Consider the following 16,278-nt stretch of genomic DNA (forward strand, 5'->3'; position numbering starts at 1 on the left):
CACATTTATCTGTCACTTCTCAGCCCATTGGCCTATCTGGTCAAGATCCTGTTGTAATCTGAAGTTATCTTCTTCTGTCTCCACTCCACCTCCAATTTTGGTGTAATCTGCAAACTTGCTAACTATACCTGTCATGCTCACATCCAAATCATTTATGCAGATGACCAACAGTAGAGGATCCAGCACCGATCCTTGTGGCACTCCACTGGTCACAGGCCTCAAGTCTGAAAATCAACCCTCCATCACCATCCTCTGTCTTCTACCTTTGAGTCAGTTCTGCATCCAAATGGCTAGTTCTCCTGTATTTCATGAGATCTAACCTTGCTAATCAGTCTCCCATGGGGAACCTTGTCGAATGCCTTACTGAAGTCCGTATAGATCACATCTACCTCTCTGCCCTCATCAATCCTCTTTGTTACTTACTCAAAAAACTCACTCAAGTTTGTGAGACATGATTTCCCATGCACAAAGCTATGTTGACTATCCCTAATCAATCCTTGCTTTCCCAAATACCTGTACATTCTGTCCCTCAGGATTCTCTCCAACAATTTGCCCACCACCGACATCAGGCTCACCGGTCTATAGTTCCCTAGCTTGTCCTTACTACCCTTAAAGAGTGGCACCACGTTAGCCAACCTCCGGTCTTCCGACACCTCACCCATGACTATCGTTGATGCAAATACCTCAGCAAGAGGCCCAGCAATCACTTTCCTAGCTTCCCACAGAGTTCTCGGGTGCACCTGATCAGGTCTTGGGGATTTATCCATCTTTATGTATTTCATGACATTCAGCACTTCCTCCTCTGTAACGTGGACATTTTATAAGGTGTCACCATCTATTTCCCTGCATTCTATTGATGCAAACTACTCATTTAGTATCTCCCCCATTTTTTGTGCTCTACACAAAGGCCGTCTTGCTGATCTTTGAGGGGCCGTATTCTCTAGGAGAAAGTGAGGACTGCAGATGCTGGAGAACAGAGCTGAAAATGTGTTGCTGGAAAAGCGCAGCAGGTCAGGCAGCATCCAAGGAGCAGGAGAATCAACGTTTTGGGCATGAGCCCTTCTTCAGGAATGAGGAGAGTGTGCCAAGCAGGCTGAAATAAAAGGAAGGGAGGAGGAGGGACTTGGGGGAGGGGCGTTGGAAATGCAATAGGTGGAAGGAAGTTAAGGTGAGGGTGATAGGCCGGAGTGGGGTGGGGGCGGAGAGGTCAGGAAGAAGATTGCAGGTTAGGAAGGTGGTGCTGAGTTTGAGGGTTGGGACTGAGGCAAGGTGGGGGGAGGGGAAATGAGGAAACTGGAGAAATCTGAGTTCATTCCTTGTGATTGGAGGGTTCCTAGGCGGAAGATGAAGTGCCCTTCCTCCAGTCGTCGTGTTGCTATGGTCTGGCGATGGGGGAGTCCAAGGATCTGCATGTCCTTGGTGGAGTGGGAGGGGGAGTTGAAGTGTTGAGCCACAGGGTGGCTGGGTTGGTTGGTCTGTGTGTCTCAGAGGTGTTCTCTGAAACGTTCTGCAAGTAAGCGGTCTGTCTCCCCAATATAGAGGAGGCCACATTGGATGTAGTAAATGATGTGTGTGGAGGTGCAGGTGAATTTGTGGCGGATAAGGAAGAATCCCTTGTGGCCTTGGAGGGAAGTAAGGGGGGAGGTGTAGGCGCAAGTTTTGCATTTCTTGTGGTTGCGGGGAAGGTGCTGGGAGTGGAAGTTGGGTTGGTGGGGGGTGTGGACCTGACGGATTCATGGAGGGAGTGGTCTTTTTGGAACGCTGATAGGGGAGGAGAGGGAAATATATCCCTGGTGGTGGGGTCCGTTTGGAGGTGGTGGAAATGACGACGGAAATGATGTATCTGGAGGTTGGTGGGGTGGTAGGTGAGGACCAGTGGGGTTCTGTCTTGCTGGCGATTGGAGGGGCGGGGCTCAAGGGCGGAGGAGTGGGAAGTGGAGAAGGCACGGTGGAGAGCATCATCGATCACGTCTGGGGGAAATTGCAGTCTTTGAAGAAGGAGGCCATCTGGGCTGTATGGTATTGGAACTGGTCCTCCTGGGAGCAGATGTGGCGGAGACGAAGGAATTGGGAGTATGGGATGGTGTTTTTACAGGGGGCAGGGTGGGAGGAGGTGTAGTCCAGGTAGTTGTGGGAGTCGGTCGGTTTATAGTAAATGTCCGTGTTGATTCGGTCTTCCGAGATAGAAATGGAGAGGTCTAGGAAGGGGAGGGAGGAGTCTAGGACGCTGATAAGGGAGCGGAGGAAAATTTATCCCTGGTGGTGGGGTCCGTTTGGAGGTGGCGGAAATGACGACAGGTGATATGATGTTATATGGAGGTTGGTGGGGTGGTAGGTGAGGACCAGTGGGGTTCTGTCCTGGTGACGATTGGAGGGGCGTGGCTTAAGGGCAGAGGAGCGGGAAGTGGAGGAGATGCGGTGGAGAGCATCGTCGACCATGTCTGGGCAGAAATTGCGGTCAGGACAGAACCCCACTGGTCCTCACCTACCACCCCACCAACCTCCATATAACATCATATCACCTGTCGTCATTTCCGCCACCTCCAAACGGACCCCACCACCAGGGATATATTTCCCTCCCCTCCCCTATCAGCGTTCCGAAAAGACCACTCCCTCCGTGACTCCCTTGTCAGGACCACACCCCGCACCAACGCAACCTCCACCCCCGGCACCTTCCCCTGCAACCGCAAGAAATGCAAAACTTGCGCCCACACCTCCCCCCTTACTTCCCTCCAAGGCCCCAAGGGATCCTTCCATATCCACCACAAATTCACCTGCACCTCCACACACATCATTTACTGCATCCGCTGCACCCGATGTGACCTCCTCTATATTGGGAGACAGGCTGCCTGCTTGCAGAATGTTTCAGAGAACCCCTCTGGGACACCCGCACCAACCAACCCAACTGCCCCGTGGCTTAACACTTTAACTCCCCCTCCCACTCCACTAAGGACATGCAGGTCCTTGGACTCCTCCATCGCCAGACCATAGCAACACGACGGCAGGAGGAAGAGCGCCTCATCTCCGCCCAGGAACCCCCCAATCACAAGGGATGAACTCAGATTTCTCCAGTTTCCTCATTTCCCCATTTCCCCTCCCCCCACCTTGTCTCAGTCCCAACCCTTGAACTCAGCACAACCTCCCCAACCTGCAATCTTCTTCTTGACCACTTTGCCCCCACCCCCACTCTGGCCTATCACCCTCACTTTGACCTCCTTCCACCTATTGCATTTCCAAAGCCCTCCTCCCTACCTTTTATCTTAGCCTGCTTGACACACTCTCCTCATTCCTGAAGAAGGGCTCATGCCCGAAACGTCGATTCTCCTGCTCATTGGATGCTGCCTGACCTGCTGCGCTTTTCCAGCAACACATTTTCAGGGCCGTATTCTCTCCCTAGTTATCCTTTGGACCGTAATGTAATTTTAAAAACCCTTTGGATTCTCCTTAATTCTATTTGCCAAAGCTATCTCACATTCCCTTTTTGCCCTCCTGATTTCTCTCTTAAGTATACCCCTACTTCCTTTATACTCTTCTAAGAATTCACTCGATCTGTCCTGTCTATACCTTACATATGCTTCCTTCTTTTTCTTAATCAAACCCTCAATTTTTTTAGTCACCCGGCATTCCCTATTCCTCCCAGCCTTTCCGTTCACCCTAACAGGAATATACTTTCTCTGGATTCTCATTATTTCATTTCTGAAGGCTTCCCATTTTCCAGCTGTCCCTTTACCTGTGAACAATTTTAACTTGCATTTATAACTTTGTAACCTTTCTATAAAAGAAAGTCAGACCTTCATAGAACTGAAATTAAATACTGTTCAGTTATTCTAGAAACTAAGGTCCTAAATAATGATACATTATGAACCTTCATCATTGTTAGGATAGAGCTCCCCTCCCTGTACATTTTGATATGTATTTTTGAATCTTTTATAACTGTTTTGTTGAAGCTTGCATCTGAAAGTCAACATCTCCCCCTACTGTATTATTATGTTAGCTGCAATTTTGACTGGAGTAGTACTTGAATCTACCTTCTGACTGAGACAAGAGTGCTACTACGCAACCAGGAACTAGGCAGTATCAAAACATAATGTATGTGTATACATTTCATAAGCACAATCAGAAAAGTGTCTGAAAGATATAATTAGATGAGGCATCTCATTTATTGGAGAGTGAGTCCTATGTGCATTGGTTCAACTTTGAATCACTTTATCAATATTTGTGGTTTTGTTTTTATTTGTCCAAACCTTTTTCATAATTTTGCATATATTATTGAGCATTACATCTTTGACAAGTTTTTAATTGCTTTTAAAGTGATCTTTGGAGAAGACGTTGCCTTTGGTGGAGTTTTTCGGTGTACAGTTGGACTCAGGGATAAATATGGTAAGTTATGAGCTTTCTATATTACAATAAGTCTTTGTTTAGTTTTGATGTGCTTTAATATTGTACCTTGATTGGAAGTGTGTTCTTCAGCTGCTCTGCTCCCATTTTGAACTCTCACTGAACTCCTGAGGTTTGTCTGGTCGCAGAAAGTGGTGCAGATAGACCTGGGAGGTGAATTGCTGACTGCAACAGCACCTTTCTGCTACTAGAAGAAGGCTAGCATATTTAAAATTACTGCACTTCTTAAAATATTTTGTACTGCATATTGGTGCATTTTATTTTGCAAGTTTATCGGCAAGGAAGGAACATTGCTGTACATGTATTTCAACTACTGCATTGATTTTTCTAGGTGAGAACTGTTTGAAGGAACCTAATTCTGGATTTATCATTGATTTCTTCGAGCTGATTCACTTAAAAACATGATTTTCAGGAACCCAAATACTTTAATTGAGGGCATAAGTTGTTAACATCTCAGTGTGTTATATTTAATAACCCATCAAGGAATTCAGCTAACATCACAGCTACAAAAAAGACTTGCTCCATTTGAATCATCATTAATGATAATACATTTTCTAACATTCAGTGTTAGAATTATTTGAGCGAACTTGGTAGGAATAGTTGATGGGACTAAATTACAGTACTCTAGAAGAAGTTTTGAGTTCCAATCCTATTAGTGATTTGCCTGGCCATATCATTGTCAGCATGGAGATAATTTACTTTTGAAATGGCAGGTTGTCATTGATTGGCAATTTAGACCTGAATCAGTAGTCTGTGCTTGAATAAAATAGCCTGGACCTTTTGTTGAATTCCTCCTTCCTGTTCTTCTCTTGTGAGCTCCCTTTTCTGCTCATCAAACTCTTTTTCTAGTCTGGATTGTTGACTGGGCCACCTTATAGGTGACCTTGGATTAACAGCTGTACAAAGAGTTGATTTTCTTCTCAGTCTGTTGGCCCTGTGCTGACGGGGTCTACGTCGACTTGGTTCAGTCTTCTCCATTGGAACAATCAAGCAGTTAGCATCTGTGTTCCACTGGCCTGTTCATGTCGTTGAAACTCATCTGCATATTTATTGTGTAACTCTATTTAATCTGATTCACGTTTTAAATGGGATGCACAATATGTGATTGATGTAAGGCTTTGCATTAGATTCGGATTGAATTTTCAATTCAGAAGTCAAATAACAAATAAAATTCAATTGAAAGGACTTGAAGTGGCAGTCAGTTTATCACTTATGTGTCAAAATATTGTGGATCTGAATGTTATTTTGCATTTAGAATTCTGGGGTGCACAGTAAGGACCATTGAATATCTGCAATTTACAGAAGTAATGCTAGATCCATAATTCACTAGTTCAATTGACCTTCAGTATAATGTTAATTACACTTCAAAAGTGGTTGATTGGTTATTGGTTTTGGATACTCTGAAGTCGTGATGGAAGCTGTATAATCCAAGTTTATTCTTAACGACTTGTGAATTTATTGCAAGTGAGAAGAAAATATAGTCCACACTTATCCACATTTATTGAATAGTCAGAAATGCAGATATTTGGAAACTTCTACTCAGAAAAGGATTTCAGGAGAGAGACTTGCAGCTTGCAGATTCCCTAGGCAATCATTAATATAGAGGTCCCCTGGTCTTTTCAAAGCCAGGTTTTCCAGTAAAGACAAAGAACTCCATCTCTTATAAATAATATTCCCAACAATAGCTTAGTAGCAGAAACAAGTAAGCCAGTTTTATGAAATAACAAGTGAGGAACTAGTTTATTGCTAATTAAAGTTACTTGACCATAGATGTAAAAACATTATTAACAAAAGGTTTTAAACTGCTCAAATATACGCAACTACCCTTCAGGAAAACTAACATGCACGTTCACGCACAGTAACATGCATGCACACCTTGACACACATGCATGTACATGCTCCCACCCTCTCCAAGCCTAGTTTGAAAAATATAAACATACAGTATTGCAGAGTGTTTCCTTAAAATTATTTTGGCCAAGCATAGTTAAATTCAGGGAAAGTAACCAGTTACTGATTTGTTCAAATGTTGCTCTGTAATTAGTCATTTTAGACTGGACTGTTTTCTTGGACCAGTTATGGCTAGCTGAATTATTTTCAGGAGACAGTACACTTGATTTGGAATTTTCCTTTAAGTATCTTATAGTGAATAAACTTTCCAATAGGTTTTTGACTGTCTCATGAGAGAGAACTAGATTGTTGTTCCAGGCAAGTTATCTCTCTCTGTGTTCAAAATCCAACAGCTTTATTATATTTCAAAACTGATGCATATGACCTCTGTCTGAAAGTATTCTACACTTGGTGACTCCTGTCGAACAACTTGTCTTCTTTGAAAATGCAACAATTTTGCCATTGCAGCCAGTCTTCTTTAAGTGTTCTTTCAAAACAATTGAACATATAAATATATGTCCAGTCAATGGTATCCAAAATTAATATTTCAGATAAAACATCTTGTGGTTAAGGGCTGACTTCCTGAGGTTTGTAAAACGTTAAGTGATGTAAATGATTGCTTCTAGGTCGATTAGTCAATAGAGTCAAAAGCTGTGGTGCTGGAAAAGCACAGCAGGTCAGGCAACTTCCGAGGAACAGGAGAGTCGACATTTTGAGCATAAGCCATTCATCAGGAATGTGATAGAGGTGTGGAAGGGGGCTGAGAGATAAATAGGAGAGTGGGGATGAGGGAAAGGTAGCTGGGAAGGCGATAGGTAGATGCAAGTGGAGGGCTGATAGTGATAGATTGGAGGGGAGGGTGGAGCAATTAGGTGGGAAGACAGGTGGACAGGTAGGGCAATTCAAGAGGGTGGCAAAGTCTCACCTTCACATTGAGAAAATCCTCCATTGTAACATGTGGCACTATCACCATACTAAATGGGACAGACGTTGAGCAGATAAAACAACTCTAGACCAGGGAACCCATGAGGTTCTGTGGCCCTTCAAAGGCATATTATACTCCAAAACAATCTGCAACCTATGGCCCGCATATCCCCCACTGAGCCATTATCATTATGTCAGGAGATCAACACTGGTTCAATGGAGAGTATAGGAGGGTAAGCCAGGAGCAGCACCCGGCATACTTAAAAATGAGGTGTCATCTTGATGAAACTACCAAACAGCATAAGCATCAAGTGGGCGGCACGGTGGCACAGTGGTTAGCACTGCTGCCTCACAGCGCCAGGGACCTGGGTTCATTTCCCACCTCAGGCGACTGACTGTGTGGAGTTTGCACGTTCTCCCCGTGTCTGCGTGGGTTTCCTCCGGGTGCTCCGGTTTCCTCCCACAGTCCAAAGATGTGCGGGCCAGGTGAATTGGCCATGCTAAATTGCCCGTAGTGTTAGGTAAGGGGTATATGTAGGGGTATGGGTGGGTTGCGCTTCGGCGGGTCGGTGTGGACTTGTAGGGCCGAAGGGCCTGTTTCCACACTGTAAGTAATCTAATCTGATAGAGAGAACCAAGTGATCTGCGGACCTGTTATATCCATTCGTGAATGAATGATGGACAATTAAACAATGCACTGGAGGAGGAAGCACCACAAATATCCTTATCCTCAATAATGGAAGAGCCCAACACATCAATGCAAAAGATAAGGCTGAAGTATTTGCAGCAATCTTCAGCTAAAAGTATCAAGTGGATAATACATATTGGCCTTCTCCATTGGTCCCCAGCATTACAGATACCAGTCTTCAGCCAATTCGATTCTCTCCATGTGACATCAAGAAATGGTTGGAGGCACTGGATACTACAAAGTCTAGGGGTCCCGATAACATTCCAGCAATAGTACTGAAGAATTGTGTTCCAGAACTTGCTACTCCTATGGTCAAGATCTTCCAGTACAATTACAACTCTAACATCTACCCAACAATGTGGAAAACTGCCCAGGTATGGCCTAAACACAAAAAGTAGGACCATCCAACCCAGTCAATTACTGCCCATTCTATCTACTCTCAATCATCAGTACAGTGACGGTAGGTATCATCAACAGTGCTATCAAACAGCACCTGTTCAGCCAAAACCTGCTCAGTAATACCCAATTTGTGTTCCGCCAGGGCCAATCAGCCCCTGACCTCATCACAGCCTTAGTTTAAACATGGATAATAGAGCTAAATTGCAGATGTGGGGGGAGAATGACAGCCCTTGACATCAAGGAGCCCTAGTTGTACTGAAATCAATGGGAATTAAAGGAAAAACCACCACTGGTTGGAGTCACACCTGGCACACAGGAAGATGGTTGTGGCTGTTGGTCAGTCATCTCAGCTCCAGGCCATCTCTGCAAGAGTTCCTGGAGTTAGTGTCCGAGATCCATTCATCTTCAGCTGTTTTGTCAATGATCTTCCATCCATCGTAATGTCAGAAGTGGGAATGTTTGCCGATGATTTCGCAATGTTCAGCATTATTCACAACTCTTCAGATACTAAAGCAGTCCATGTCTAAATGCAGCAAGATCTGGACAATATCCAGGCTTGGACTGAAATGTGGCATGTAACATTGAGAAGGATTGTAGCCTTACACATCTGCTATAGGAAATCAGAAAAGCGCTTGACCACAGAGGGTGGGGTGGAAGGGTGGCATTTGCTCAGAAGAATTAAGGACGTCTGTTCTTAGTGTCAATGGTATAAATAGGTAAAAACATTTGGCCACTTGTGGAGTGTGGCAGTACTTCCTTCTCTCCCCGAGGACTGGAAGCTGCGCATATTTCACAGTGGGGCATTGGATAACTGAGTTTCTGGTTTATATTGAAGACCCTTAACGAAACTCATAGGAAACTCAGTAGGAAAATGACATGTAATTTAATAAGCTGAGTGGAATATCCAAGTAATAGAACAATCCTGTTACATTTTCATGTGTACCACACTGAGCAGATTTGAATTTATGACGCTCAGCTCCCTAATCTTAACTGTTCTGGAATGTGAATACAAGCTAGGAAAACACAGGCTGAGACTTATATTGTAAAAAACTTGGAAGATGTTGGTATGCCTTCCTTTATTGATCAGAGTATTGAGTACAGGACATTGGTTAGGCCCCTGTTGGAAGACTACGTGCAATTCTGATTCATCCTATAGGAAGGATTTGGAGGGATTTGGGCCAGGTGCTGGCAGGTGGAACTAGATTGGGTTGGGGTATCTAGTCAGCATGGATGGGTTGGACCGGAGGGTCTGTTTCCATGCTATTCTTCTCTATGACTCTATGTTGTGAAACTTGAAAGGGTTTACAAGGATGTTGCCAGGGTTGGAGGATTTGAGTGTAGGGGGAAGATGAACAGGTTGGGGATGTTTACCCTGGACCGTCTGAGGCTGAGGGGTGACCTTATAGAGGTTGACAAAATCATGAGGGGCATGTATAGGATAAATAGACAAAGTCTTTTCCTTGGGGTCAGAGAGTCCAGAACTAGAGGATACAGGTTTAGGTTGAGAGGGGAAAATTATAAAAGAGACTTAAGGGGCAACTTTTTCACGCAGAGGGTGGTACATGTATGGAATGAGCTGCCAGACGAAGTGGTGGATGCTGGTACAATTGCAACATTTAAGAAGCATTTGGATGGGTATATGACTAGGAAGGGTTTGGAGGGATATGGGCCAGGTGCTGACAGGTGGGACTAGATTGGGTTGGGATATCTGGTCAGCATGGACGTGTTGGACTGAAGGGTCTGTTTCCATGCTGTACATCTCTATGACTCTATGTTCATGTGTGTGTGAGAGAGAGGGGAAACACTCTTCTATATTACATTCACTGGCCCAAGGGTTCAAGGGACATAAAGAGAGTGAGAGAGAGAAGATGGAACGTGGTGAAAAGGTTAACTCTTTGTGGTTTGATTTGAGTGTACACTTGCTTGTCATGGATTGAATGTTTGTGTGTTGTTCCCTGGAGCTCGAGATCTAGGAATATTATGAATTTAATTTGCATTTTGGGAATCTAAGGTGATTTTAAAAGAAAAAGCCAGTTTGTAGGACAATGATACTGGGCATGTTAGCTGAAGAAAGAACCAGAGTCAACATTTTGGGTTCAGTAATCCTTCTTAAAGAACTGTGTTCTGCAGCAATTTCTCTGGCAATTTCTGTTTTTGTTTCCGATTTCCAGCATCTGCAGTTCTTTATTTTCTCGTACAGAAATTTTTGTTGGCTGAGCTCCGTGCTGAAAAATATAAAATAATTTGGCTTTTCTTTCTTTGTCCTCTGCATTTCCTTTGAAACATTTGTGTTGGGAGTGGTTATTTTGTTGAAATATATCTATTGAATATTTAGCGCGAACACTGTGTACAGTTTTTTTAATATTAGTTGACTTGTTTAGTTCTTTGAGGCAATTTACTGCCAATGGCCAAATTGTGAGTGCGCAATTTGCTCTAAACTAAGTGAATTTTTCAGCCTAAGTCACTGCTATATTTCAGCGAACACTTTGGATGAACAGTGACTAAATGGTTCATTGTTTTTGTTCAGTGGTTTTCAAACAGTTGCTGCATCTTGCTATTTTGTTTTGTGGGTGCTATTTTCTTGGGCTTCTTACTGGATATGAAAGTGTTATATACTTGATATAGTAAGGGGCTGACTTTGTATTTGTGAAGCAAAATTGTAGGAAAATTGAAAGTAACACATCAGCACTGTTTTGCTGGATTTATGAACCTTAGTTGAATCCATGGTTGTACATGGCTTCCCCTTCTCAATTATCAATCTTTAAAATAATGACTATTATTTCTTAAGCTGGAATGTTATAGGGCAGTGAACAACTTTGTTGTCTGATTGTGAATGGGAACCTAAGGTGTGAACCATTAAAGAGGTTGTAAATTTAAACTAGAAATTTGGGGGAACAATTAATAGAGGAATAACTTTTCCCATCAAGTAGAAGAAAAAATTGGAAAAATGAAATCAAGACTGCCAAGTTTGCCTCAAAGAAACAATCTGATCTGGCTCATTAATGGGACTTGGGAGTATTATGTGAATAACAGGATGTTGTGATTTTTTTTTCCCCAGCTGACTTGTGTTGGCCAGTGCCTGAGTATATTGGAGGTTATAGCCATATAAGCCATGGAAGGTTTATAGGTATTCTGTATAAATTAAGCTATGTATGGTTTGAGAAGATTAAACTCCAGCTGTATTTTGGGAATGGGCAAATGTCCCTCAGTCTTGACATTTCTGTACCTTTTTCACATAAAGCTAGTGGGCTGGAAATCAACTTACAGTGTGCATTTAATTTAGGCAGACACAAATTTGACAACTTGTTCATTAGTTTCAATGTTTGTAAACATTATTTTCTGACTGATCACAGTGTCTGGCACCTTGATTAAAGAACATAGATTCTTCATCAGTGGAAGAATCAAGGGTTATAGTGAAAGGGTGGGTTTATCATTGAATTCCTGTAGTGTGGAGAGGCAGTTCGGCCCATGGAGTCTGCACTAGTCCTCCGAAGAGCATCCCTCCCAGACCGAGGCCCATCCCGTAACCTTACGTCTAACAAGGCTAATCCACTTAACCTCAACACAATGGGGAATTTAACACAGTCAATCCACCTAACCTGCTAATCTTTGGATTGTGGAGCAGCTGGAGGAAACTACGCAGACAAGCAGAAAATTCCCTGAGAGACAATCACATAAGGCTGGATTGAACCGGGGTCTTGTGAAGCAACAGTGCTAACTACTGAGTCATTGTGCCCCTCTTAAAATGGAAGTGAGGAGTATCGGATCAGCCATGATCTTATTGAATGGTGAAGCAGGCTTGAGGGACCGAATGGTCTACTTCTCTTCTTATTTCTTATGGTTAAGAGAAAATCATCGCGCGACAGGATTAAGCAATTGATCAAACTCAATTTGACTGTGTTTCCGAGTTCCATGACCACTTCTACTCATTGTGGACCACCATTAACTTAAGGACAGTTCAAGGAGAAGGCCCACATATAGCTTTTCACGATGACTTGAGATAGATAATAAAAATGTAGCTTTATCATTATTATCATCCTCATTCCAGGAGCAAATAAATTAAAACAATCTTTTTAGCACTGAAATTCAATTTTGTAATTCCAGATGTATTTTGAGATCTCTTTAACTTCTGCTTCTCTTCGGCGAACGGTGCTAGCTTCTCTTGTCTCTCTGCATGACACTTAGCTTCAGTCTTTCCAGTGAAAACAATCCAAATCTATCCAACCTCTCCTTATCTATCCAGCCCAGGCAGCATCATTGTAAACTTCCTTTCGCTCAAAACATCCATGTCCATCTTGTAGTGTGGCAACCAGTACTGCATGCAGTATTCCAAATGTGGCCGAACTAAAATTTTGTACAGATGTATAATAACTTGCCAGCTTCTATAATGGATGTCCTGGCTAATGAAGGCAAGCATGCTTTATGCCTTCTTGACCACATTATCACAAGTGTTGTCACTTTCAGGGATGTGTGGACCTTTATGTCTAGATCCCTCTGTATCATGGTGGCTCAGTGGTTAGCACTGCTGCCTCACAGCACCAGGTCCCAGGTTTGATTCCAGCCTCGGGTGACTGTGTGTGTAGAGTTTGCAAATTCTCCCTGTGTCTGTGTGGGTTTCCTGCCACAGACCAAAGATGTGCAGGCCAGGTGAATTGGCCATGCTAAATTGCCCATAGTGTTAGGTGCATTAGTCAGAGGGAAATGGGTCTGTGTGGGTTACTCTTCGGAGAGTCGATATGGACTGGTTGGGCCGAAGGGCCTGTTTCCATACTGCAGGGAATCTAATCTAATCTAATCTAATCATATTAGTGTTCTTAAGGGTTCTGCCATTTATTGTACAATTAGCACCTGAATTTGATTTTCCAAAATGCATCATCTCACATTTGCCTGGATTAAACTCCATCTGCTATTTCTCTGCCCAAATCTGCATTCTATCTGCATCCCGCTGTGTCCTTTGACAATCCTCCTCACTATGTGCAACTCTGCCACTTTTGGTGTCTTCTACAACTTACTAACGAGACCACCTACATTTACTTCCAAATCATTTATATACTTCACATACAACCAAGGTTCCAACACTTATTTCTGCAGAACACCACTAGTTACTGATCTCCATTCCGAAAAGCACTCTGACCACCCATTCTTTTCTAAGACAAGCAGTTTTATGTCCATCTAGCCAGCAAACCCTGAATCTCGTGAGACTCGACCTTTTATATCAGCCTGCCATGAGGTACCTTATCAAATGCCTTATCAAATCGTAGGATATGTAGAAAAGCTTAACATAATCACACAGGCGCAACTTGGTTTTGTGAAAGGCAAATCATAGTTGACAATTTTGCTTGAGTCTTTGGGGATATAACGAAGACATTTGCAATGGGGTACCAGTAGATGTAGTGTCTGTTGGTTTCCAGAGGCATTCGATAAAGTTCACATAAAAGGATATTGTACAAGTTGTGCGCTCTGTATTGGGAGTAATGTAATCTGCTTTATATTCTGTGTATTTTGCCTTATTTTGTGTGTTTTAAGATGGTGTTGAAGAATGGCGACACTAAACAACACTTTTCACTGTATTTGTAATATATGTGACAATGAATCTAAATTGATCTAAAATGTATTAACATGGATTGAAGATTGGTTAACACTCTGAAGACAGTCAGGATTCATAGGTCTTGTTCAGTTTGTCAATGTAACTAGTGGAGTGCCAAAAGGATCAGTCCCAGGGCTTCAATTATTTACCAGGTATGTTAACGACTTGGGGTAAGGTTCAGAATTTAATGAATTCAGATTTGCTAACAGTACAAAATTAGGTGGAAGTTATGATGAAGACATAAGGAATCTGAAGGAAGTATACGTAGGTTAAGCAAGTGAGCAAACACTTGGCTGATGGAATTTAATATAGAAAAGTGTGAGGTCATGCACTTAGGAAGTATCTAAAGACAGGCAATTATTTAAATGGTGAAAGACTTCAAAAGTGTATAGCATAGAAGGATCTGGATGTTCTTGTACATGAAACACAAATGTTATGCAAGTGCAGCAAGTGATTAAGAAGATCAATAAAATTTTGGCCTTTATTGCTAGGAACTTAAAGGCAGGGCAGTGTTGTTACAACTGCGGTTTTTGAGAATGTATAGTATTTAATAAAGGATAGAATCATAGAATCCTTACAGTGCGGAAAGAGGCCATTCAGCCCATCGAGTCTACAACAACCCTCTGAGGAGCATTCAACCCAGACTCAGATCTTAACCCCATCCCCATAACTCCGCATGGGGTTTTTACCATGGCTAACTCACCAAACCTGCACATCCCTGGACTGAGAGAGGAAAGCAGAGTACTTGAGGAAGCCCACGCAGATAGTGGGAGAACGTGTGAGCTCCATATAGACAGCCACCCAAGGCTGGAATGGAACCCGGGTCCCTGGCGCTGTGTTGCAACAGTGCTAATCACAGTACTGCCAGGATACATTGCATTAGAGGCAGTTTAAAAGTGATTCATTCAGCTGATTCCAGGATGAAGGGGTTTATTTTTCAAGACCAACTAAACAGGGTTAGGCCTGTATTCATAAGGGTGATGTTAATGAAGTAAGGAAAATTCTGACATGGTAGATGTTCAAAGGATGCTTCCACTAGAATCATAGAGAATGGGAACAGACCCTTTGGTCCAACCAGTCCATGCTGACCATGTTCCCAAACTAAAGTAGTCCCATTTGCTTGTGCTTGGCACACATCCCTCCAAATCTTTCCTAATCATGTACTTATCGAAATGTTATTTAAATGTTGTAACGGTACCTGTATTCATCACTTCCTTTGGCAGTTTATTCCACACATGAACCACTCTTTGTGTTTAAAAAAAAAGTTGCCTCTTGTGTGCTTTCTAAACTTTTCTCCTCTCACTTTAAAAATATTCCCCCTAGTTTTGAACTCCCCTACGCTATGGAAGAGACCCTTGCTATTCAACTTATCTATGGCCCTCATTATTTTATAAATCTCTATAAGAATACCCCTCAACTCCTTTGTTCCAGTGGAAAAAGTCTCAACCAATTTTTATAACTCAAACCCTCATTCTCGCCAACATGCTGGTTAATCTTTATTGAACTTTCTCAAATTTCGTAATATCCTTACTACTGCAGAGTTAAAAATCACTCATCGCCAGGTTATACTGCAGCAGGTTTATTTGGAAGCACTAGCTTTCGGAGCGCTGCTTCTTCATTAGGTGGCATCAACTACCTGATGAAGGAGCAGTGCTCCAAAAGCTAGTGCTTCCAAATACACTGTTGGACTGTAACCTGGGTTGTGTGATTTTTAACCTTATCCACTTCAGTCCAACACCAGGCCTTCTACATCTTACTATAGCAGGGGGACTGGAACTGTACACAGTACTCCAGAAGAGACCCACACACTATACAACCACAATGTAACGTCCAAACTCTTATACTCAAAGGTCTGAGCAATGAAGGCAAGCAGGCTAACCATCCTGTCTATCTGTGATACAAATTCCAAAAAATTACGCACTTGAACCCCAAGGTGTCTCTGTTCTACAACAGTGCCCAGGGTTTGACCATTAATTGTATAAATTATGCACCTGTTTGTTACCAAAGTGCAAAACCTCTCATTTATCCAAATTAAACTCCATCTGCCACTCCTCAGCCCATTGACTCAATTGGTCAAGATTTTTTTGTAATCTTAGACAGCATTCATTGTCCGCTATATCACCAATTTTGGAGTCATCTGCAAACTTACTAACAATGCCTCCTATGTTCTTATCCAAATTGTTTATATAAAATATAAACAAAGATGGAACCAGCACTGATCCCTGTAGAACACCACTAGCCACAGACTTCCAGTCCGAAAAAACCTTCCACCACCACACTCTGTCTCCTACTGTCAAGTCAATTTTGTATCTAATTGGCAAGCTCACGCTGAATCCCGTGTGATCAAACTTTATTAATTAGTCTACACGTGGAACCTTCTCAAAGGCTTTATTCA

At 42.7% G+C, this 16,278-nt stretch overlaps 1 protein-coding gene across 1 annotated transcript in view; it reads left to right on the forward strand.

The window, feature by feature from the left end:
* The window catches only part of bckdhb (branched chain keto acid dehydrogenase E1 subunit beta), a 291,935-nt gene that overhangs the window by 22,400 nt on the left and 253,257 nt on the right, over positions 1-16,278 (forward strand). The window contains exon 3 of the mRNA XM_060849722.1: positions 4,312-4,380. Coding sequence (XP_060705705.1) covers positions 4,312-4,380 — 69 coding nt within the window. The remainder of the gene's footprint in view (positions 1-4,311; positions 4,381-16,278) is intronic.

The sequence above is a fragment of the Hemiscyllium ocellatum genome, chromosome 3, assembly GCF_020745735.1.
Source record: "Hemiscyllium ocellatum isolate sHemOce1 chromosome 3, sHemOce1.pat.X.cur, whole genome shotgun sequence".
Classification (NCBI taxonomy): Eukaryota; Metazoa; Chordata; class Chondrichthyes; order Orectolobiformes; family Hemiscylliidae; genus Hemiscyllium; species Hemiscyllium ocellatum.